This window comes from Rhinolophus sinicus, linkage group LG17, assembly GCF_036562045.2.
Source record: "Rhinolophus sinicus isolate RSC01 linkage group LG17, ASM3656204v1, whole genome shotgun sequence".
In the NCBI taxonomy this organism is placed as follows: domain Eukaryota; kingdom Metazoa; phylum Chordata; class Mammalia; order Chiroptera; family Rhinolophidae; genus Rhinolophus; species Rhinolophus sinicus.
Window position 1 is genome coordinate 12359009 of NC_133766.1, and position 24584 is coordinate 12383592.

The 24584-nt window shown below is 38.6% G+C and overlaps 1 protein-coding gene across 4 annotated transcripts in view; it reads left to right on the forward strand.

Moving 5' to 3' along the window:
• Window positions 1–24584, forward strand: part of SMG7 (SMG7 nonsense mediated mRNA decay factor) — a 64462-nt gene that overhangs the window by 33799 nt on the left and 6079 nt on the right. The window contains exons 5-18 of one of the 4 annotated variants that reach the window (XM_019738179.2): window positions 5270–5441; window positions 6651–6722; window positions 7566–7716; window positions 8091–8226; window positions 11851–12013; window positions 12356–12512; window positions 13845–13915; window positions 15073–15133; window positions 17562–17681; window positions 18573–18861; window positions 20796–20940; window positions 21427–21809; window positions 22423–22794; window positions 23502–23651. In XM_019738179.2, the coding sequence (XP_019593738.2) occupies window positions 5270–5441; window positions 6651–6722; window positions 7566–7716; window positions 8091–8226; window positions 11851–12013; window positions 12356–12512; window positions 13845–13915; window positions 15073–15133; window positions 17562–17681; window positions 18573–18861; window positions 20796–20940; window positions 21427–21809; window positions 22423–22794; window positions 23502–23651 (2442 nt within the window). Of the gene's footprint in view, window positions 1–5269; window positions 5442–6650; window positions 6723–7565; window positions 7717–8090; window positions 8227–11850; window positions 12014–12355; window positions 12513–13844; window positions 13916–15072; window positions 15134–17561; window positions 17682–18572; window positions 19000–20795; window positions 20941–21426; window positions 21810–22422; window positions 22795–23501; window positions 23652–24584 lie in introns of all 4 variants that reach the window. The other 3 variants (XM_019738104.2, XM_019738346.2, XM_019738273.2) reach the window with 3 other exon arrangements.

Consider the following 24584-nt stretch of genomic DNA (forward strand, 5'->3'; position numbering starts at 1 on the left):
GGAAAAGAGACAATCTTTACCTTCAAGGGAATATACAGCCTAAATGATGAAGAAGTGGATATATTAATAGATGTAGGGATTTTATTTTACTTTATCTTATTTATTGTTTTGCTTTCTGGTTATAAAAACAACATATACTAATTTCAAGAAATTTGAAAATTATACAAAAGTCAAAAGTTTTTTTCATTAATCCCCCCATTCAGGATAAGTTACTACTTTAATATATATCCTTCTGGTGTTTTTACACTTTCGTATATAGTTGTTCATCACCCAGTCTTGTATCTGCTTTATAAACATGTCCATTTGTCCTTGGGTTGTTAAGCAGTTAAATAAGCATCTTTGTGTATAAAGCATTTTCTCTAATATTGGATTATTTCCTGAGGACCAATTCTTCATTGGCTGGTAAATGAAGCAATTGGATGAGTGCAGTTTTAATACTGTTGATACACTTCTTCTCCCAGAACATTATTTATATTTTTATTTATATTTTTATATTTATGTTAGTACTGTATGCAACTATCTATCTTCATGAACACTCACTAGTGGTAATTATTTCAGTAGTAGTGAGTGAGTGATTAAATGAATAACTTATACTTAATAGACGGAAATTTTTTTTATTTAAAATTTGAGATCTGAATTAACCAGTGGTATTGAAGTTTTTAAATATTTTACTAGATATTTGTATTTTATATAAATAATCTATTCATTAACTTCCCATTCAGAGTTTGGACCTTGTTTTTCCATGGTGCTTTGTCTGAGCTCTGTATATATAAAAGGACATTATTTTCTTTCTTTTTTTGGCAAACATTTTTTTCTCTAGTGTCGTCTGTTGCCCTTTCATTTTATTGAGTTTTTCGAAATACAGAAGTATCAGGTTGTTTTTTGTTTTTTCTGGCAATATAATCTTTGCCCATAGATCAGTGGTTGTTCAATAAAGACAGTAATAATTATATTTAAAGGAACAAATATCATTTAAATCTTAACATTTGAAAGCAATACCAATATTGTACAGAAGTGTAATGGTTAAATACATTATGCTTTATCGGTAAATTGGACATATGAAACGATTACAAATGATATTTAGTATGAATTTTAGAGGTGAAAAAATTGCTATTAACTGAAAAATCATGATAAATTATGTATGCAGTTTGAATCTGTATGTTAATTGAGTAGTCTTAGCTCAGTGTGGTATTAACAAAAATGGTATCTCCCACTACCCTGCACCTCGCCCCCACCACTACTTTGTTAAATTCCAGATTCTCATCACAATCTTTCCAAGGACAGATTGTAACATGCTGGTTGCTTTTAGGAGTTCGAAACACAGTCAAGTTTTAAAACTCCAGTTTCATTTCTGACCAAATCTCTTTTCCTTCCCCCATGCAGTAGAAACTGGAACTGTGAACACAGCTGAAGTAGGGGGAGCTGTGGAGTTTGGGTGCAGCTGGATCTGGTGGGGGGCGAGGGGAGGCATCTGCCTTCTACAGTACATTGTTGTAATAGCCATTACACAGATTGGTTTGTTATCTTCAAAAATGATTCTTAGCCTTTTTTTTTTTTTATGATGTGACATACATGTAACACATTTCCAAGGGTTTAATTGGACAATGGCAAAACAAATCTATAAGGAAGTAAAGCAAGAATCATCATTTTTGTTGAGGGGGCTTCGTATTCATAAAAATATTTTATAAGCAAGTGAAGAATAAAATTATTCAAATGTCTCAAAATGTTATATAAGGAAAAAAATAGGTGGGTAATCCAATCTTGGAACTTTACTTTTTGAAATTTTTATAACAAGTATTGACTTTTTTTTCCCCACCTGCATTCCATAGGCAATGGTTGAGCAATTATAACAGTCGTAGAATGAGCATCGATACACTTTTTTTTAGATATCAACATGAATAGGACTTTTTACTTGCATTTGTATTTTATGTTGTCTTGGTTTGATAATTGAAACAGTTAATGGGGTTGCTAACAATGATCTTTCTGTACGTCTTTCTTGATAACATGTTCAGAGCATTGTATGACCTTAGAGACTAACGTGAGTTTTGAATTCTAACTTTTTTATTTAGGTATAGGTGTAAAACATAGTGATCTGACAGCTGTACACCTTATGAAGTGATCACCTCAAGTCTCATAACCTTCCATCGCTGTACAAAGTTATTACAATATTATTGAGTATATTCCCTGTGCTGTACATCCCCGTGACTTATTTATTTTATAACTGGAAATTTGTACCTCTTAATCCCCTTTACCTTTTTTACCCATTCCTTCTATCCCCTTGAATTTTAATCTTAAGTTGCAAGCCATTAGAGAGGAGGCGGCGGAATAACATGAAAGGATTTGCATTTTTTAAAGATTACTCTAAATGTTGTGTAGAGAGTGAATTAGTAGGGGCCAGGAATGGAAGCTAGTTAGCATGCTACTGTAGTGATGGAAAGAAATTGATGGATTTGTGAAGTAGAGCCAATAGGACTTGCTGGCGGATTGGATTGGATGTGTGGAATCGGAGTAAAGGAAAAGTCAGATGACTTGAGTTGTCAGATTGAGCAGATGGTTGACTAGTTGTACCGTATACTTAGATAGGGAATGCTGATGAGAAAGCCGCTCTGTCCATGTTCAATTACAGGAGATACCTGACTGACATCTCAGGGGGGATATCAGATAGATAATGGGATGAACAAGCCTGGCGCTCAGTGCAGTGACAAGGTCAGGGCCATAGGACATTTTGTGATTACGATAAAGGACCTGACTTTGTCAGACATTAGTGTTTAGTGTTTAGTATATGTGCTGCTGAAGCAAGCACAGCACAGTGTTAAGCATTCAGAACCACTGCACTAGGTGGGAACGGTTAGCACAAGAGCCACCATTGCAATAGGAGAACATCAGAGAGAGTGGTGCCTTGGAAGCCAAGAGAAAAGCACTTCAGTAAGGAGAAAGACTGGTCAACCCTGTTGAGTGCTGCTAAGAAGTCAAGTAAGATGATTAAAAAGTGACCAATTAGATTTGACAACATGGAGGTCATTGGTGGAATTAATGAATACCGTATTTCTTCATTTCTAAAAATGTTTTCATAGTTCAACATCTCTGACATAGGGATAAATTTCTAAATGATGGTAAATCGCCATTTAATTGGCAATTTCCCCTCCCCTCAATGTTATATAAAATAATAGTTAATCTCATACTTTATGATATCTTAGATTCAATAAAATGTGACTAAAGCAGAGTGGGAAGGATGGAAATCTGATTGGAGTGGGTCCTCAGTCATATTTTCTGTGAAGGTAATTTTTGACTTAGCTATGATTTTGTTAACCATTTAAAGCACAGTGCCTCAAGCCAGAACCAAATTCCCGATCAAAGTGAAGATGTAACATTCTGCTTTAAGATTTTTTTTACACATCAAAGAACAGTAGTCCTTACGCTAAGAAAGTGGGAGCCGAAAAGAAAGCATTGTTATTGTTTCTGCAGGAATTTAAAAGGTGATATATGCCTTCATAGTTAGTTCTCCATTCCTATCATAGAGTGAAGAGCTAAGGAGCAGTAGAATAATGTAACAGTTTTCACAGAATAATTGCCAAATATACTTTTGTTCAACTTAGGAAACATTCTTCTTTAATTTCACCTTGTTTCTGCCTTGAAACCAACCAGCATTAGAATTCTCTCTCCCAAAATCCTTGAGCCAGCAGGACCTTTTTTGTTGTCTCCACGTACAAGTCCTGTGTACAGGCAACAGTTTTATTATAAGACATTCTACATGATGTTCCAACCATGTTTTATTTACTTTTTGTAAATATTTTTTCTTCTTCTTTGATAGATGTTTAGCCTCTCCCAGTTTTCCAGTTTGTTCTTTCAGTACCTGTGGAACTTAATTCTTTATTCTTTCTCATGTTTCTTATCATCTTTCATGGTCATCTAGGTTTTTTTTTGTTGTTTCTTTTTCCCCCCTTTTTTGTTCCTTTTTTGTACTTCTTGCCTTTTTATTTCCTGACTCTAGCCTTTCTGGGCATTAACTGTATTTTATGTCAGTGAATTTCTTGCTCATTACAAATGTACAGGTATAAGTAAAGAAGAAGTAGATAATTTCTATGCTTAGTGAGAAAGGTACACAGAATTTATATTCAGTTATGGAGGTGGTTTTTATCTTAGGAAAAATGTGGGATATTTCAAATCCTTCTGAGTCGGGTCCTCAGCGTATCTTATTTTGTATTGTGAATTCTCCACATGGTAGAATAAGTGGTGATAGAATCAAGGTATTTCTATTAATAATTCTATAACCTTAGTCAAATCACTTGATATTTCTATTGCTTTCATCCTCGTCTGAAAAAAACAACAGCAGAGCTTTATACCTACATACACTACTAGTTTATCACAATGATAAAGTGAGACAAGTGTATCAAATAACCAACGGATGAGGTTTATTGTAACTAGAATGTTCTATTGGCATACGCTCTGTTGTTTGACATCTGTCCTTCTCTCTCCCTTCCCCTGCTCCCTATTTTATGTACCCATCTTGCTCATTTGGCTGTGAGCTCTTTAAGGATGTAGATTTCTTACTCATCTCTGTGTCTCTTACACATACCATGGTGTCTAATACAAATATTTGAATGCATAATATTTGTAAGATGAGAATAGGATGCAAAGAACTCTGTGGGGACCAAGAATAAAACCCTTCAGAATCAAGGTGGGAGGAGAAAAGCCTTTGAGTGAAGGAGACTAAAAGGAATGATTGGTGAGATAAGAATTAGAAAATAGAAAAGCTCAGGGAGCAACCATAAGATCGGATGTTTTAAATGCAGCAGAGAAGTCCAATAAGATGGTAACTGGAAAATGTCCGTTGTGCTTGTTTATGAGACAACCAGTTGTCATATTGACAGCAGTTTCAATGGAGTGGTGGTAGGTGGTGGGATGGGCAGAGGGGGCTTGTGTGGCATCCAGATCTTAATGGATTAAGGAGGGGATAGGAATTGAGACAGCAGATATGACACGTGTGGACTCCTTTGAAGGTGCTTGGTTGAAGTCTTCAAATAATGCTGCTGTTCCTTTTAGACGCACATCCTAGATTGTTCTGACACCTGAGAATTCAATAGCGACAGTTTGTAATGAGCAGTAGTCATCTGAACAGTTACCATAAAGTTTCCTTACAGTCCTTGTTCAGGTCTCAGCAGCACGTGGTGTGACGCACATACATTCCAGTGTGCACGCTTTCCTATAGAGCACTTCCGACTTATCATTTCTGATTTAATACTAAATCTTGCTCATGTTTTCCTTTTAGTTATTACAAGAACTGTGCACAGTGTTTAATGTAGATTTACCATGCCGTGTGAAGTCTTCCCAGTTGGGAATTATCAGCAATAAACAGACGCATACCAGCGCCATAGTGAAGCCACAGTCCAGCTCCTGTTCCTATATCTGCCAGCACTGCCTCGTTCACCTTGGAGACATTGGTGAGCCTTTGGTGTGAAGGAATTGATAACACTTTCATCCTTTTCTTTGGAGAAGTCAGAGAAAGCAACTCCCTTTGAACTGAGCGTGCACACACAATTTAGATTGTCATAAGAGGAAACTATGAAATACATCTTAAGGAACTTAGATTTTCTCAGTGTTTGGGGATTAGCAAAGGATCTTGAAGGAAGTAACTTATATAAAGATTTAAATTTTATTCAGACTTAGGCAGATATGGGCAAATAATAAACAAAAATGTAATCAAAGCTAAATTTTTCAAAGTGGTGCCATAACACTTTCTAAATTAAAACTCTATACTCTTGGAATTGCGGTGTTTACAAATCACTCCTTCTGAAGCTAGATTGCCTTCTTTCCTTCCTACCAGTGCATTGAAAGCTCATTTTGAATTATTTTCTGTTTACAGTTAAATTTGTGTTTCCATTTTATGTAGTTTATCTGGGAATGTTATGTAACTTATTCTTGTTCATTCCTTTGAGGTGACCTAACAAGGTTGTAAAACAAATTAACTATAGGATTATGTTTTGCTGTCCTCCAATAGCAAGGAGCGGGGCACGTTACTGCTTTTAAGTTCAAAGATTGTAGACTTCTCGATGTCATCCATGAATAACTCTGGAGGGGTCACATCAGAGGAAGCACCGAGTTTTGCAGGGAGAGTCAAGGAATAATGTTGACTCTAGGTTGTCAAAAAAATAGGTTGTTTTGCTTTCCATGTATTCTTTGCACACACATACTTAATATTGCAGTAGGTATGAGGCCTTTTACAAAATCACTTTATAAGAGATTGAAGAAAAATACCTAATTTTCAGATCATATTGTATAGTGTTTTTTGTTTTGTTTTGTTTTTAAGTGCATATAACTCACCCCTTCTGGGCCGGCTCCAGGTCACCAGCATAGTCCGTAGTGGGAGCTGGTGAAGCCTGACCCTGGCGGACCTGAAAATGGGGGCTAGGTAAGCTTTCAAACTGGTTACGTGCTGACTGTCCCAAACAGGGAAAGCCGGTGGACACTTCACACATAATCCTATAGTTAATTTGTTTTGAAGTATTTTCTGTCTTTCCTGCTCTTAAATTCATTTTAATGTGTGTGTTACCTCTAGAATTTAGAATTATAGCTGTTTGGCAATATTACCCTAGTTGTTGGTTTATATGTCAGTTTGGTTTGAAACTGAATTCTCTTCTTCCTCTTCTCAGCTCGATACAGAAACCAGACCAGCCAGGCAGAGTCCTACTACAGGCACGCAGCTCAGCTTGTCCCCTCTAATGGTGAGTGGACCGCTCCTGTCAACTGGGGTTGACAGTGACCCTTTTTCTTCACAGCAAAGTGGAAAATAACTCAAGGCTCGCCTGTCACGTTTTATGAAAGCAAAAGATGTTGAGTTTTGGTATTAATTGTACATTCTATATAGCTAGAAATTATTTTTTTTTCAATAAGATTACTGGAGTAGGTAAAGCAATATAAGTAAAATATCCCCTGAAGCGATCTAAAATTGTTTCACCAACTCTGGCTTCCTTAATTACTTAATAAAATAATGATCTCTTTAATACCACCCTTTCCCATCTAGAAAAATTATCTCTTATGATCTGAAAGGTAGTGCTTTTGTCTTTTGATGGCCCTGGAATAGGAATTAGCAGTGTAATTTCTCAGATTCTTGAATTAGAGAAATTACAGCAGGTGTTTGGTGAGTCTTGTTAAACCATGTTGAAATTCCTCTAGATGCTAAAAGAAGGCCCTTGAAAGTCTCAAGCAGGGATGGCAGTCGGGCACACTGTTTGTTTCATGTTGTCTGTGGCTGCTTTCCCACTGCAGTGGCAGAGCTGCGTAGTTGTTTATGGCAGAGACCCTGGCCCACAAAGCCATCAAGTATTTACTAGCTAACCCTTTCTGAAGTCTTAGATAGTGTTCTTCACCCTAGTTACTTGGCTTTTTCACCTAAATATTAGGTTGTGATGTTTTACATTATGCCCATTTGTAATGAGGTAGTCATGATGTTTACTTTATAAAATACTCCGCATTAACTTAAAGGGTTAAAAACCAATCATTTGTATTCTGATAGCAAGTCTTGTTTGCATCTTCATTTACTTTGGAATCTTAACTTTCTCTTCCAGGTCAGCCTTACAATCAGTTGGCTATCTTAGCTTCTTCCAAGGGAGACCATCTGACCACAATTTTCTACTACTGCAGAAGCATTGCTGTGAAGTTCCCTTTCCCAGCTGCCTCCACTAATCTACAAAAAGCACTTTCTAAAGCACTGGAAAGGTAGGCTTGACTTTTTCAAGTAGGCTTTGTGTAACCGGTAGGTAGCCTTCACCCCTCAAATCGGGGCTTACAAGGAATAGTGCTTCTCTTCTCTTCTGTTCACCAAATTTATAAACAATCCTAACAGTTTTGCATGTAATTGTCCCTCAGTTTCAATCAATCAGCATCTGATTTGTTCCCAGTAGAGAGTACAGGCTGCTGAATACTGACTGAGTCACCTGAGGGCGTTGCATTTGAAAAGTCAGTCAGATGCAGAAGTCTCTCCTTGTGTATCAGGTGCTCAAGTAATGTGTTTTTTGCAAACTGAAGCCTCCTTTAAGAGCTTTTAGCCATTTTGCTGCTTAAGATTCATGGAAGTTTTTCTTTCATTTCAGCCGGGATGAGGTGAAAACCAAATGGGGTGTTTCAGATTTCATCAAGGCCTTTATTAAATTCCACGGTCATGTGTACCTGAGTAAGAGCTTGGAAAAATTGAGCCCTCTTCGAGAGAAATTGGAAGAACAGTTTAAGGTTAGATTTCAAAAATAGATAATTCTTTTTGTCTTGTCTAAATCAGGAAGCATAGGTTTTGGAAGAAGCTGACTCCCAGTTTTTATGTCATTCCTAAGCTGTGAACTGTTGGTAAAAATTAACTTTGAAGCATATGAAATTCTTGCATACAGCATCCCCTCAATTTGAACTGTGGTACCGTCTACATAAAGAAATTTATGTACAGCAGCCACGATTTCACTAAATAGCTGCCATTTGGCAGAAAGTATTAAAGTGGGAATAAACATCTCCTTTCTTCTCAGACCAAGTACCTTTCTTTCTCAATTTTGAAAGTACTACTTTTGATGATTTTTATATTCTCAGATACGATTCTGTTACCGACTTTATAGATACGGTCATTCTGCAAATCAAGCTCATTATTCTTGTGCTTTGATCCATCAGGATTTGTGGTAGTTTGAAGGAAAAGAAAGGGAAATTTCATTCAACAGGAATATATTTCACTAATTTGTGTAAGGAGATAAAATTAAGCAACCTTTGTTCTATTTATATATGTGAAAATGATCCTTTGTTAGTGTATTAAATTAGCACTTTAATGTAGTATAATATGTAAAATACGGGAGGAGTCAAAATTAATTATTAACTTTTTAATTCATTTTATTCAACAAATATTTGGCAGTCTGTTGTGTATCGATCACTCTTTTAGTCACTGGGATCAACAGTAAACAAAACAGTCTGAAGGAACACTTTATATTTCTTGGTTACTTCTGGGTATCTGTATACCTGAGGGATTGTTCATAGCTGCTTTACAGTTGTATAAGTATTATACAAGTCTCACATTCCGAAACTGTAGAACTTAGACAGTTAAGAGACATAAATTAGCCAAATACAGTCAATGTGAAATTGTTTTTACAGATAATCACTTTCAGTTGATTTTTTTTTATGTGCAAGAGATGATTATACTAAATAACTATAATAGAAATAGTTTGTTTTAAAATAAACATCTAAAGTAAGAGTCTCTTGCTGTTTCCTGCTTCTCTTAGTGGCCTATTTAAACTTTAGCCCGTGATTTGTAGAGTTAGGTGCATGAAAGGAACAACTAACTTTTTAATGCTCTATGCTACTCAGCCTGGAAAGAACAAAACCAGTCTAACTAGCTTCATTATAAGTATTCAGATATATGAAGGATTATTTTAAAATAACACATTTTTGTCTTTCCTGAGGTCACAACTAAAAATTGAAGTAGAGATTTGCAGGGTGTTTGCTTCCAGCTCTGTTTCTGTGAAAGATAAACTCCTTACATTGGGGAGGAGGGGGCACTCTACCTTAGTGAGAGCTTCTCTATGTAAGTCAGTCTAGTCTAGAATCGAGTCAGTTTTGCATTTGGTTCAACCTCAAACACTAATATTCTCTTCAGATACGTATTTCTGTATGTGAAGTTCTGGTGGGTGTATGTGGGCAGTTGCTAAAACACAGTTTGAAGTATCATTCCAACACTCTGAATTTAAACACAGTATGAGACAGATCTATTTTAAACCTTACGCCGTAGGGAAATATCAGAAGAACTTTGTCGGAGTGAAATTTTAGCACCATTGAGTAAAATATTCAAAAGTATTTCTGAAGCACATGTAATTAGTGTAAACTTGAGCGTTGTCTGTCTGGCGAGCAATCTTTAGCTACTGAGCAAAGACGTTTCCCAAGTTGAGGTTCATTGAAGGATTAAGGCCTGAGATTTAGGAATTGAGATGCAAGGCTTTTTATATCTGTCAAAGGTGTGATTTTCTTAACGGTATTTAGTTTGGTGTTTTCTCAACTGCTGTCTAAAGTATAAAGTAGTATCTGAGTAACATTATGTCCATTCCGATCTGATTTTGTTCCCGCGGAGGCCCTCTACGTACTATGGTACATTCTAAATTTTACGAAATTACAACTGAACAATTACACATTTACTTCTAAAGGTGTGGACTGTTCCGTTACAAAGTGTTGATTGAGTGCCTCCTGTGTACTGTGCACTTTTCTAGGCTCTTGGAGATACAGGAGAAAACAAGACAAGTCTGTGCCTTCATGAACTTAGCTTACATTCGCTAGGACTCAGGATGCATGCATATGCGTAATGCTTCTGTGCCCACACTAGGAAATCCTTTAAAGGGTTGTGATTCTGTTCTGTGGGACATTGCCTTCTGAAATAAATGCCAGTGGATCTGTAGATACAAGGCATACATTGCTGTGTTATAACTTGTAAGAAAAAATGCTTTCTGAAAAATATAAATTATTCTCATGCCAATATTGTGCATTTGTGTAAATGGTCTGCTTATGTAGAAGGTTGAATATAGAGATGGAAGGAGAAATTTTGTGGAGGAATTCTGGAGAAGGAATAGGATTTCAGGACATTTTGAGGAAAGGAAAGAAGAATGCTGATGCCTTTAGGAAAACACAGCATTCTCAACGCAGCTATGAGAATGACAGATGCAAGGAGGCTGAGAGACATGATAGGAGAAGGCGAGTGGAATAGAATTGTGTTTTCTCCAGTGATAATGTGAAAGAACTTGTTAAGAGAATCATAGAACTTACTCTGGGTAGTTAAGATTCTTTGTGTGAATAGAAGAAAAAAGTCTCAAAGGCAGCTCAGAATTTATGAGATGGTAGGATTTCTTGTCACTGCTGGTTGAACTACAAGTAAGGGAATCTGTTTCCCACCATAAGGCAGTGAATCTCCACTGTCTCCAAAATGTTTCCCTGGGGACTGAGGGAGGTTGACTATGGCTAAAATGTAGAGTAAAGCCAGCACACCGTCTCTGGTCACTATCAACTTTGTTAGGAACCTGTGTTTGAAAACTGTTTTATGTAGGAGTAATCTAAATGTACCGCAGACACTCAGGTAGGAGGGTGATTCAGTGACTCCTTCCTTCTAGTGCTGGTTAGTAGGTCACGGTGAGCGCGTAGTAAGAAAAGGATCTGATGGTGAAGATGGTGCACGCACCTTCCTCTCAGGGGAGAATGTTGTGTCATAATCTGTACAAATGCCTAACACACATCAGTGATTGCTTTAGTGTATCATTTGCCATGTGTTCCGAAGTATGTTCATGCTAATTACTTTGTTTATAAATAAGTTTCTTTAACTGTGTCACGCCTTTGAAAGGAAATGTTACGACAAATTTTGGAAGTCATGCGTTATGTACAAGAGTTCAGAAACATGTGTTTTGAATCTTTTTGTTTGAAATTTTGTTTCTCACTATATGCATCTACTTTCTGGTCATTGGTCCCAATTTAATATTTTAGTATGTATGCGTCTCTTACAAAACAGCTTCAAACAGGGGAACGTGTATACATTTATGGATGGATCCCCAAAACTTTTTTCTCAGACCATATTAAAAAATATCTAGTTACTCAGGGGATAAAATTATTGTGAAAAACAGCTCTGTGGTGTCTGGGCTAATTCTTTTCAAGGTGAAGAGTGAGCGTGAGAAATGCCTGACCACGTTCAACAGGATTAAAATACTAGGATTAAGGATGGAACCGTTGACTCCTCTGTAAGAATGCTGCTGTTCACCCATGTGGCTCTAAATGTAGACTGCCAGTTTAATTCTTGAGCCAGCGATGGCTCCTGTTCTTGAAAATAACACGCAGTATTCCTGTCTTCTTTTACAGAGGCTGCTATTTCAAAAAGCTTTCAACTCTCAGCAGTTAGTTCACGTCACTGTCATTAACCTGTTTCAACTTCATCACCTTCGTGACTTTAGCAATGAAACGGAACAGCATAGTTACAGCCAAGATGAGCAGCTGTGTTGGACACAGTTGTTGGCCCTCTTTAGTGAGTATGAAGTCATTGAACTTTCTGTACCATCTTCTTTGGAAAGCATAACCTTAGACATTTTCATAAATGTAACAAAGCAGTAGTGACATATAAGAAAGTCCTGTATGTCTTAATATTGAACCAGGAGGCCCAACCCCTAAATTCTATCCTTTATCTGCTGACACCTTCTCATCAGCTGTTTCTATACTATTTTTAACATTGGAAAGAAAATATCCTTTTAGAAAGAAGCTGTAAGATAGTTAAGTGTTAAGCAGCAGAAGGCTCACAATGATATTTTAATTTCGACTGGTACCCAGGTTCAAATATCGTACACTTTCTGAATACATTTTTTTTTTAAAGTGTCTTTTCTTGGCATCCTGTGCAAGTGTCCTCTCCAAAACAAATCTCAGGAGGAGTCCTACAATGCCTACCCCCTTCCTGCAGTCAAGGTCTCCATGGACTGGCTGAGACTCAGACCCAGGGTCTTTCAGGAGGCAGTGGTGGATGAAAGACAGTAGTAAGTATCTTAGAATTTCATGGTAGCGTGTGTGCTTTGTCTCTGATATTCATAGATGCGTAGAAACTGCCTTCTAAAATACAACATTTGAACAATGGGAGACTTTGTGTATTCCACCTACTCTTTGGAAATTGAACTGAAGACCTCTTTGTATGCATTTCCTTTATTTGTTTGAATTCTTCATGTGAGGCACAATCTAAAGGATTCTCTGACTCCCTTTGTGCACCCCCATTCCTTGTTGCTATCCTGGGGAAAAGGCATTTTTCACATTCCAAAATGAAATGGAAATAAAACCAGTTTGTTTCTTACCCATTACAATATGCCCCAACTTTCTGTTTAGGAGTTAAAGGGAAGAGATTTTTACTCCTTCCGTTATTTTCTATATAAGCTGTTTGATGTTGCCTTATAGTAATATCCACTTGAGTTATATTTGTTTGTCTTAAGCAAAGAAGATTGGAGGTTATTTTGGTTCTCACCATTTTCTCCGTAATTGCTACTCTGAACAGTTCTGACAGTTCTTAGGAACTATTGATTTTAGAGTGACAAATGAAAGCTTTCAGTTTACCGTTGGTTGTAGGAAAGCTTCCAGTAAGGCTTTGCAGTGAGTGGAAGTTCCTTGCCTGCATATTTTGATGGTGGCTATGAGGAGGATCTCTGAAATTTCTGCTGTGTGGCCCAGCATGAAGGCCACACAGTGACCAATTAGAAAATTAAAATGACCTCGCCACATTTGAGACACTGGGATCGCTCTATTTCTTAAAACTCTTTACTCTTCCCCTTAAGCCTACCTGTAAGCCCCTTCCCTTTTCACATTGTTCTGAGTTTAGCAACCTCGCACAGCATGTCACCTTTTGATGCCAGAGTAGGTGTCACAGAGTCATGCCTACTTACAGACATTGCTTCCTGGTACAAAATTCTCACTGCTTGACTCAGAGGCTCGAGTGTTCCTTCCCTTGTGTAGAAGTTGGGTTCCACAACTGGTAATGAATGTAAAAGCTCTATAGAAACAAAATCTCTGGTCAGAGTTTTCTCAGGAAATATCAATTTTCAGTGTTTAAAGCTGAAAAATTATTTTCATTCGTTAAATTAGGAACCTAGGAAATGACCTGCAGTAAGTAGCAGGTCTCTGTCATGGAAATTTGACCCTTCTGGTATATCTTTTATTTAGGCATCTTGGAAATATGTTTCAGGAAATCATACAGTCTTTCAAATGCTGAAGCAAACATAAAATATATAAAGTCTAAGTCCAATAAGATAATATTTTCGTGGCTTGTTAGTGTTCTGGTTTCTCTTATGTAAAAATAAAGTGTGAACTGTCTCTTTAATTTACAGCATTTGGCCCTGGCTAATTTCTCTTCTAAATAGTTTCCATCCCCATGAAGAGGATCTTTCCAGTACTAATGGTAAGGGCTGCCTTAACCTTGTGTTGTTCACATTGTTCTCCACCACCAACAGTGGGCTGAAGGCCAGAGAAAAATGTCTTTGTTCTTACGTATTTGCTGTTAAATTCAATATCTCAGCAATGACTTCGAACTCTACACTGATTAGGCAGATGGAAGTAATGTTCTTCCAGTTCTTTCAGCAACTTATTCTCCCATTTAGCTGCATTTGAACATAGGAGTCCAGAGTACAACAGCTTCCAGTTCTTTCCATCTTCTTTCCTTTCTCCTTGTTCTTACTATTTTCTTAAAAAGAACTAATGTGAACATTACTCTATCAAAGTAACACCTGCTTATCACAGAACGTGTAGGACATACAAATAGAAAGAACACAGTCACCCATGGTTCTGGCATGCGGAGAGACTTTGTACTGCTAACATGACAATGTGTTTTCTACGGGCCTCGGTCTTCGATGTGTATGTGACTGGTATCACATTCAGCTTTGTACTTTTTAAATTTAACTTTATATTGTAAGCATTTTCCTTTGTCATTTAAACATGTTGAAATGCAATTTTTACTGGCTGCATAGTATTCCATGCTGTGGATATGGCATAATTTATTTAATCAGTGTCCATTCGCTTTAAAAATGTCCCCATTATAAATAATTAATTCTACACTGAACAGTCTGTACTTGACTCCTTTCTGGTTATTTTTTCCTCCATTAGATCAGTGCTTCTCAAGCATTTATTTACAAATGAATTACCTAGGACCTTGTGAAAATGCAGTTTATGATTCAGGGGGTTTGGGATACTGCCCAAGATCATGCATTTCTTACAAGCTCCCACTGATGGCAATCTTGTTGTTCAGTACTTGGGCATTACTGGGTCTGAGGCTATGAATTTTTGAAACTGCTAGAAAAACAGTCCGTCGTATCCATCCTCCTTGGCACTGAATGGTAGGTGAGTATTAGGATGATGGTTAGAGCCCGAAGGCAACATGCAGGGCTTTGACAGGTATGTTATTTTATCGGGATTCTATAAAGAGCAGAGAACTGGGGGCATCATAGATAGTTTCTTTCTGTATAACAGGTACTCGGTTTTGTTGTTTGTTAGGTGTTAGTGAGCAGTGTTCTGCTGAACAACAGTATTTTAATTAAAGTCCTGATTTCTATCCTTCTCTAGCAACACCACTTCCAGAGGAGTTTGAATTACAAGGATTCTTGGCTTTGAGACCGTCTTTCAGGTGGGTGGCAGCTGAAGGAGGTTTATTTTGTGGGTGTGGTTGCAGTATTAAAAATTTAACAGGAATCAGGCTTGGGTGTAGAAACACCCTTGGTCTTTCCCAGCTTTGTGTTACTTTGCCAACAGCAACTAATAGTGAAAGTTTTTTGATGTAAAATGGATTTGTGTATGTCATGCCTTTAATTCCTGTGTAATACCAATACTAAGTGCTTTAAAAATAGGGAGTAAAAGAAAGGAAAAGAAAATTGCTTCTTCCAAGTGGTATTTATTCACTTAATTCTACCTTTTATGCTGTTCTTGAAGCTACAGGGAAAGTCTCAGGAATGGGAACCAAGTGTAACCAGAAGGATATTGCTTGGCATTTTTCTTACCAGTAACGAGGATAAAGCTATCTGTTTTTCTGATCATTCGCTTTCCCTGCTCTTTTGGGGGAATAGCTTCTTACTCCTTTTCAGGTCGAACCCCTTCATCTGCGCCCTTGATCCCATCCCGTCCTGTCACCCCAAGAACCTTCACCTCGCTCCTTCTGTCCATCTCGCTCTACATTGTATTAATGTTTTCAGTATCTTTTAATTGTTTTTAACAACCAATTACTTTTAGTTTTTTAATTTATTTATTTTTCATAAATTGTATTGGGGAATATTGGGGAACACTGTGTTTCTTCAGCTCCAAGTCGTTGTCCTTCAGTGTAGTTGTGAAGGGCGCAGCTCAGCTCCAAGTCTAGTCACCATTTTCAATCTATAGTTGCTGGGGGCACAGCCCACCATCCCATGTGGGAATATGAACCGGCAACCTTGTTGTTGAGACCTCACGCTCTAACCAACTTTGCCATCCGGCCGCCCCTCCAGAAGCTCAGCTCGTTGTCTTCAATCTAGTTGTGGAGGGCGCAGCTCACTGGCCCATGTGGGAATCGAACCGGCAACCCTATTCAGAGCTCGCGCTCTAACCAGCTGAGCCGTCCGGCTGCCCCCCAATTACTTCCCTTTAGCGTAGTATAATAACATTCAAGTATGCCCTCTTCTTTGTAAAAAGTAAAATTCACAACCTCATGTTTCTCTAATGTTGCCCTCTCTTTCTCTCCATCATCAAAAAGAGGAGTGTGGGCTAACCTTACTGACTGCTCCACTCCCAGTTATTTCACAGCCTCCTGCCACTTAAACTCTCAGTGCTCTCCTAGTTACCTAGATTTTACTGACTTCTTTCCAGTTTTCTTCCTATTTAATTTTTTCTCACAGTGAGTCTGTTGGTCCCTTTTTTCATGAAACTTTCTTTTTAGCCTATGACACCACTCTTCTTCTACCCTTAGCACTCAGTCTCTTTCATTCTTTTGTACTGTGTGCCTTGGAATATTGGTGTTCTCCGGGGTTCTTGCCCTTTCTTCCCACTCTACATTCTGGCTGGTGATCAAATCCATCCCTTTGTCTTGAGCTTTCATCTCTTGCATAGTTAAGTCCGAAATTTTCAGTTCTGACTTCTTTTGGAGATTTGGACTTACATTTCGAACAATCTGATCTCCCTTATACTTTTTAAATTTTTATGGGACCAGAAATGAGCTTATGTTTTCTTATTTGGTCAGCAAAATATGACCTTTCTGTATTTATCTGTGTGCCATTATCCACCTACACGAACAAGCTAGAAATCTGAGAAACTTTTATTTCTGTTCATCTTTCTCACCAAGTCTTTGTAATTATGTGTCCAAAATGCCTCTTAGATTCCATTCCTCCCATTTATTTACTCATAATTCAGGCTTTCATCACCATTAACCTGGAGTATACAAAAGCTTCCTACTCGAGTTCCCTATGGAAAGTCCCTTTTTCTATAGTCCATTGCTACCCTGCTCCCACAGTTACGTTTTTATAGACCTGATGATGCCCCCAGTTGTTCCAGTTCTTTTTTAGCTTGATACCCAAATGCTTGGCTTTTCAGTATATTTTCTATCACTATCCAATGCTTGTGTTTTCAACCACAGTTTCCACTTCCACACTCCTCCCCGCCAATACTTACACCTACTCTACATTCACTGTGTCCTATTCTTGAATAGCTGTGTTTTTATTCCTCCAAAACTTCATCCATGCTATGCTTAGAACATTTCCTTTTCCTTTTCGCCTTCCCTTACCAACCTGAGGCACTGACCAGTACCTGGCCAACGTCCCGCTGAGGTGGTCACTTTGTGAAATCTTCTCAGAGCTTATCAGTAGGAACTGACCCTCCTTTTTAACTTATAGTCTCTTATTCTTTGCATAGTGTGTTTTCTGCTTTGCTTCATTGGATTTAAAATCTTTGGGAATATAAATTTAGACAAATACAGTCTCAAGTAGCTAACCTGTATGGAAAAATCTGAAGCCATTTCAGTTAATTAGGTGATCTTGATTGCCTGGAAAATAGCTTTAGCAGTTTAATAATCTGTGACTTGCTTATATCAATTTTAGGAACTTGGATTTTTCCAAAGGCCATCAGGGTATTACAGGAGACAAAGAGGGTCAGCAGCGACAGATCCGACAGCAGCGCTTGATCTCTGTAGGCAAATGGATCGCTGATAATCAGCCCAGGTATTCCTTATCGGATACACATACACACCCACCTGTGCTTTAGGCTTTGGTATAATGCTATTGATTACAAACTCTGAAGTCAGAATGTTGGTAACAACAAATTATGACCCTGGTGATCATTAGTATACTCTTACATCTTTGTTCTCCCCACTACACTGCCTGTTGTAGAGGAGTTGGCCTTGCCTCCTTGTTTATCGTGAGCTTCTGCTCTAATATATAAACATCTATGTAAATATGAGTTGTGTGCTCATAGTGATTTGTATTGACGGGCCTGGTGGTCAGTTTCAGTTAGGGCAGACCAGGATGGGGCTGGAGACTAAACACGAAGCAGGCGGGGTAGGTGGTGTGGTGGGGAGAGCACAAGTTTGAGTCAGCTAGGTTCAGTTCAGTTTCTGGTTCCGCTGCCGCTTTCCCAGCTGTGGGTCCTTGGGCTCTCGCCTGTTGATTACAAGCTTTCCAACGTTGGTAACTAATTCACACTCATTTTTGTACTGAGGGTCCTGTCATACTATAAGCACTTGAGGGGTTGCCTATGTGAATGTACTTAATACTTAATACCTCTAAGTTTCCATTTTCACAGCTATAAAATAGGAATTATAGATAGCTACTTCAAGGGCCTAATCTAGTGTTTAAAACATGCTCAGTAAATGTAGCTGTAACTACTGGAAAACATTAAAAGGGCATGGGACTGTTGTGACGTTAAGTATGATGATGAGAACCTGAGTTTCTACATAACTACTTTTTGTGTTACTTGAATCCACGTTGTTACATCTGCTTTTTCCAAAATTTTTGGGCTGGGAATTTTAGGCCTATTGGATCCATGCACAATTCGATTGTTACTGTTTTATAGGTTTATGTTTTTCATATATGGATTTATTTTTACTTTTTTAGGCTGATTCAGTGTGAAAATGAGGTAGGGAAATTATTGTTTATCACAGAAATCCCAGAATTAATTCTGGAAGACCCTAGTGAAGCCAAAGAAAACCTCATTCTGCAAGAAACGTCCACGATAGAGTCACTGACTACGGATGGGAACCCAGGACTGAAATCAGTGCTGTCTACGGGCCGAAATCTAAGCACCAACTGTGACACCGGAGAGAAACCCATGGTCACCTTCAAAGAGAACATTAAGCCACGAGAAGTGAACAGAGACCCAGGAAGAAGTTTTCCCCCCAAAGAGGTGAGAAGGGACTATAGCAAAGGAGTAACTGTAACTAAGAATGATGGAAAGAAGGACAACAGCAAGAGGAAAACAGAAACCAAGAAATGCACCTTAGAAAAGTTTCAGGAAACAGGAAAGCAGAATGTGGCAGTGCAGGTAAGCTGTATTTGAACTATAAAGCAGGTAGAGGAAGGCTCCCACAAAAGGCAAGATTTTTCATTCTGTTCCTGAAGCCTGGAGAGTTGGCTGTTCTAGAAGCTTGACTGCATTCTTCGAGGGTTGCTTAGTGAGGTCGTGTAAGAGCTACAGCAGGTGCTGTGTTTCCCCGAAAATAAGACCCAGCCGGATAACCAGCTCTAATGCGTCTTTTGGAGCAAAAATTAATATAAGACCCAGTCTTATTTTACTATAATATTTTACTATATAAGACCGGGTCTTATATAATGTAGACCCGGTCTTATATGAATTTTTGCTCCAAAAGACGCATTTAGAGCTAATTGACCAGCTATGTCTTATTTTCAGGGGAAACATGATGGTTACTTCATCACCTCTTGGGAATTGTCATGTGAGTGAAAAGAGTTCTCAACCTGTTTGACAGTTTTGTCGGTTCTCTTCAGTTGAAGTGGTTTGAAATGACCAGTGGCAGAGCTGTCAGTTCAGCGAAGACCTATTTTCTTTGGAAGGTATAATCACCATTTGTTAATGCCATAGTGAGAAATTCAGGGTCTTTATAGATCCAGTAGAACCAAGAGTATATTAAGGCTTATACAGTTTTTCTCACTATACAAAAAAAATACATTCTTAGAAAATGATGAGGCTCTTTTCCTTGACATTTAGACCTGTCCCAGCAGTAGCATTATAACACTTCACTGGTACCCCGGCTCATGGAAATTTTTAAAGCAAGAACCCAAGTCTCCTGCTGGGAACAGATAAGCACTGCTCGTTATTTGAGACTTGGGGTTTTTGTTTGTTTGTTTGTGACTACATATAAAAGGGTCTTTACTCTGCTGATTTTATTAATACTTACCATTAATGTTTGAGTAAGTGCCTAAGTAGCCATTTGATTTTTTAACACATTTTGGTAAATACATTTGTTTGCAGTAAGCATGAGAAACCCTCCATTTTTGAAGGCTGCTTGTAAATAAACGGTACCTTCAATGTATTTCCCTTACAGGATTTTTATTGGGAAAGGGAGAAATAAGAACTTAATAGTTCCATTTTAAGATTCATAGTAGGGGAGAAACAAATAGAAAAAGACATGGTAGAAATTGAGAAAAGGCATGAAGAGAGACAGGTGCTGGGCAAAGGCATGGGGAAAACCAAGTGAACTATATAAAGCTGAAGAATTAGTGTCTTAGGGATAAAGAGTTCAGCCTTTCCTGCCTGCACTACCTCTGTTCTCTACAACTGCTTCTCAACAAGGTCCAGACTGAAAATAAAATCTCCTTCCCTGTCACTCATCCCTCTTCAATCTGCCTGTAGATGATTAAAGAGAGCCTGACAGTGGTCAATATATTACCACCCTCTACCTCATCCTTAGCTTTCTATAAAAGGTACTTGTTTTCCCTCATTTATGTATGTTATTTAATGAATTAGAGTATAAAGCGCCCTAGGACCCATAACAACCAGCTTAAGATCGATCATAGGCAAGTTTTTTAACCTGTTGGCATCAGGTATTTCATTTGTAAAACAAATGAGCTCCGAGGTCCTTTACATTTTATGACTTTCATGATTTTGTGAAAGCCAAATAATTACACTAGTAAAACAAAGCATATCTGACAATTAAATAATTTATTTTGATTTTCCTCTTTTTAATTTAGGTGAATTTAAATATCTTCAGCATATACTTTTTTTTGGACATAATGGTATTTTAAATACTTTCTTACAGTTGGTGCTTCTTTCTAATAATATGAGTTCCAGAATTATCATAGTTTTGCTTCTGTTGGTCATAGGTAAAATCCCAGACAGAACTAAGAAAGACTCCAGTGTCTGAAGCCAGGAAAACACCTGTAACTCAAACCCCAAGTCAAGCAAGTAACTCCCAGTTCATCCCCATTCATCACCCTGGAGCCTTCCCTCCTCTTCCCAGCCGGCCGGGTAAGTATGTTTTGTCATTTCTTCTACTTGATGCCATCTGTATAGGAGTTCCTGTTCATTCATTGAGTAATTTATGTGTTTACCAGACTGATATTACTATACCATAATGTTAAAAGGTAGAGGGAAGTTTTCTTTTCCCTAAAGCTTATGAAATTATTTTTGAGCCATTTCTCTGCAGTTTACGTACAAGTGCATGTTTGTTATCATGAAGGAATTCCCATCACTGAACATGGCATGTAAGAAACCACCTTTAGAACACGCCAGTTGCTTCACTGGATAGAAGTAGCAGCCCGTGGTGTATATTTGTACTTGAAAGGGAGTTAAGGCTTTTCACTTGATCAGTCTTACTTGATGGTTGAGCCCTACCTTTTATAATTTATGAGAAGACCTCTTCCCTACCCTACCCTACCCCCAAATGACTTAGTATTTCTGCCTTTCTTTTGTGAAGTTTCTTAAGAGCTAAACCTGTCTTCTTCTGTTTTGAAGGGTTCCCGCCGCCGGCATATGTTATCCCCCCTCCTGTGGCATTTTCTATGGGCTCAGGTTACACCTTCCCAGCTGGTGTTTCTGTCCCAGGAACCTTTCTTCAGCCTACAGCTCACTCTCCAGCAGGAAACCAGGTGCAAGCTGGGAAACAGTCCCACATTCCTTACAGCCAGCAACGGCCCTCTGGCCCAGGGCCAATGAACCAGGGACCTCAACAACCACAGCCACCTTCCCAGCAACCCCTTACATCTTTACCAGCTCAGCCAACAGCACAGTCTGCAAGCCAGTTGCAGGTTCAAGCTCTAGCTCAGCAACAACAGTCCCCCACAAAAGCCGCGCCAGCTTTGAGGAAAAGCCCTCCTCACCACTCTGGGTTCCAGCAGGTAGGTCATACATGTGTATCGTCCGCTGAAATAGGAGGAGGAGGTTGAAATTGTTCCGTGTTTGGTTAATTCAGTACCAGTTAGGCTTTCACCTACTTGCTTAGACTTGTAATGATCATGGTAATACAGAAGAATTCTTTTTGCTGTTTAGAAAGTTCTGATGTTTTCCTTTCTATTTTTGTAAAGGATAGTAGATCTTAACTACCATTCTTTGAAAAGGATTTTTTGTAAATAATTCTCTCCCATGTGAACATAAACTATAGAAGGGAAATCGAATCATAACCTTGAAGTGTTAAGAAAGAAGTGACACCAGTTTTTAATACTGTCCTCCCCACGGCACTTAAGCAGGGAGGAGACAACACACACATATTCATTCATTTATTCATTAAACCTCTTAAATAATTGAATTGAAAGAGAACATGAGCTCAGTAGCCATTATCTGTTCCCAGAGAGTTCTGTGAATTAAAAAACCTAGAGGATGAAGGAAACTGCCTCATTGCCTAGAGTTTTGTTGATGGTAAACTCTCTCAAGTTCATTCTGTGATACCTGAGTACTGAGCGTAAGTACCATTGCATTTTATCCTCGTCTTATTGACAGGCATCTCTTTTTTAGTATCAGCAGGCAGATGCCTCCAAACAACTGTGGAATCCCCCTCAGGTTCAAGGCCCATTAGGGAAAATCATGCCTGTGAAACAGCCCTACTACCTTCAGACCCAAGACCCCATAAAACTGTTCGAGCCGTCATTGCAACCTCCTGTAATGCAGCAGCAGCCTCTAGAGAAAAAAATGAAGCCTTTTCCCATGGAGCCATATAACCATAATCCCTCAGAAGTCAAGGTCCCAGAATTCTACTGGGATTCTTCCTACAGTATGGCTGATAACAGAGCTGTGATGGCCCAGCAAGCAAACATGGACCGCAGGGGCAAGCGGTCTCCCGGAGTCTTCCGTCCAGAGCAGGACCCTGTACCCAGGATGCCATTCGAGGTGTGTGTCTTTCCCATCACCAGGCACGTCTGAGATGGGGGCTGCGTATCTTGACTTTAAGTAGCTGTCTGCAAAGGTCACTGTGACTCATTAGTGCTGTGGAATGCTGCTGAGCCACGGGCTCCTCCTCACACTGGCACAGCACGTTTGATTTGGGGGAGTGGAAGAATTCTGGAACTGGTTTTGAACTGTGATGGTCTGGCAGAGAAATCAGATGCAGAAGTCTCTAACACCGCATGTTAGAGAATTCTGAGGCAAAGATCCCCTCCCTTGGGCTGAATCATCTCAGTTTAAAAGTAGGTTTAAACAGTTTGCTTTTCGAGAACGACCAGTTATCGTTGGTACTGGAGTTCCCCTCCCTTGCCCTTTTTATTCAGGAGAAACAGGTATATGTTTGTAACTTTAAAAAGAGCTGTTTCTCTGCTAGCACAAGATACGCTCATCACCACTCCCTTGTGTTGTTTTACTCACTAAACACATAAACCTCGTATATTCTGCTCTGTCGGTATTTTTGCTTTGTGTTGTCTTGATCTTTCCCTGCCATTGTCCTTGTGTCGCTTTGCTCTGTGTTTCAGAGGTGTTTCCTCTTTGCATAATACTGTCTCACTGTTAATTACTTCTTCCTCTGGACTTCATTGCCTTCATCCCCCTAATCATGTGCTTTGTCACCCCTTATTGCATCTCACTGTGATCCTTTCTGTCACTAGGACCCCAAGGGCTCCCCTCTGCTTCCTCCGGACCTGTTAAAGAGTCTGGCTGCCTTGGAGGAAGAGGAAGAGCTGATTTTTTCTAACCCTCCTGATCTTTACCCAGCTCTGCTGGGGCCTCTCGCCTCTCTTCCTGGAAGAAGCCTCTTTGTATGTATTTGACATAATTCTTCTTGCTCTAACCCCAGCTCCTTTTCTGAGCTTATGTAGTATTTGGAACAGGTAATTCCTTCTTTTGGGGGTTTTTCCTTCTTTACAGAATTGTAAAACTTATCTCCCGAAGGACAGCTAACCTTCAAATGGTAGTAGATCATGGCAAAACATTTCTGACTCCCTAGTTCCCCCAAATCTTAGAGTCATAGCTTGGTTATAAGTGTTACCCAGAAAGCCTCCTGCAGGACTGGTCACACACAGGATGTGATGCTGGCAAATTAGCTTTTCATGTGGCACTTCCATCTGGACCCAGGAATTTCAAGTGTCATTTAATTTTATTTAGGAACAGTGAGATTTTTTCCTCTTGTACTCAAGTTATGACATGAAATAATGTTCTAGATTTTTTACTGACATTATTGAACTCTTTTCTGTTTGATTAACTGAGAGCCCTGATCTAAATTAAGAGCTAGAATTATAAATAGAATGAGTAAAAATGAAGAGGATTCTATTGCTAAAATGGTGTTGGGGTGCCATAAATGAGTGAATATAGAGATAAATAACTAGAATGACACAAAGTAAAGTCTAAGAACTGATTACTGGTGGCTTTTAAAAATATTCTTCTAGTCTAGAACCTAGTCTGCACGTCAAAGGATGTCACCCTGTATGGTTGTCAGTGTTTATATTTTACTAAGATGAGGGAGTATAAGAAAAATGTATACTGTAAGGTTTTTTCTTCCTCCCTTCACTCCATCGTAATAAAATGGAAAATAGTTCTGAGTTTTAACTTTCTTGCTGTTTCTTCCCCATAAACCCGAGGCAAGAAAACATTTACGTATAAGATTAAAATGCATTGATTTTAGTATTAGGGAAACAAAAGCTTAATGGTACTCAGACAGAAGTTTCCCTGGCCCTTGAGGCCCCCTTAAGAAT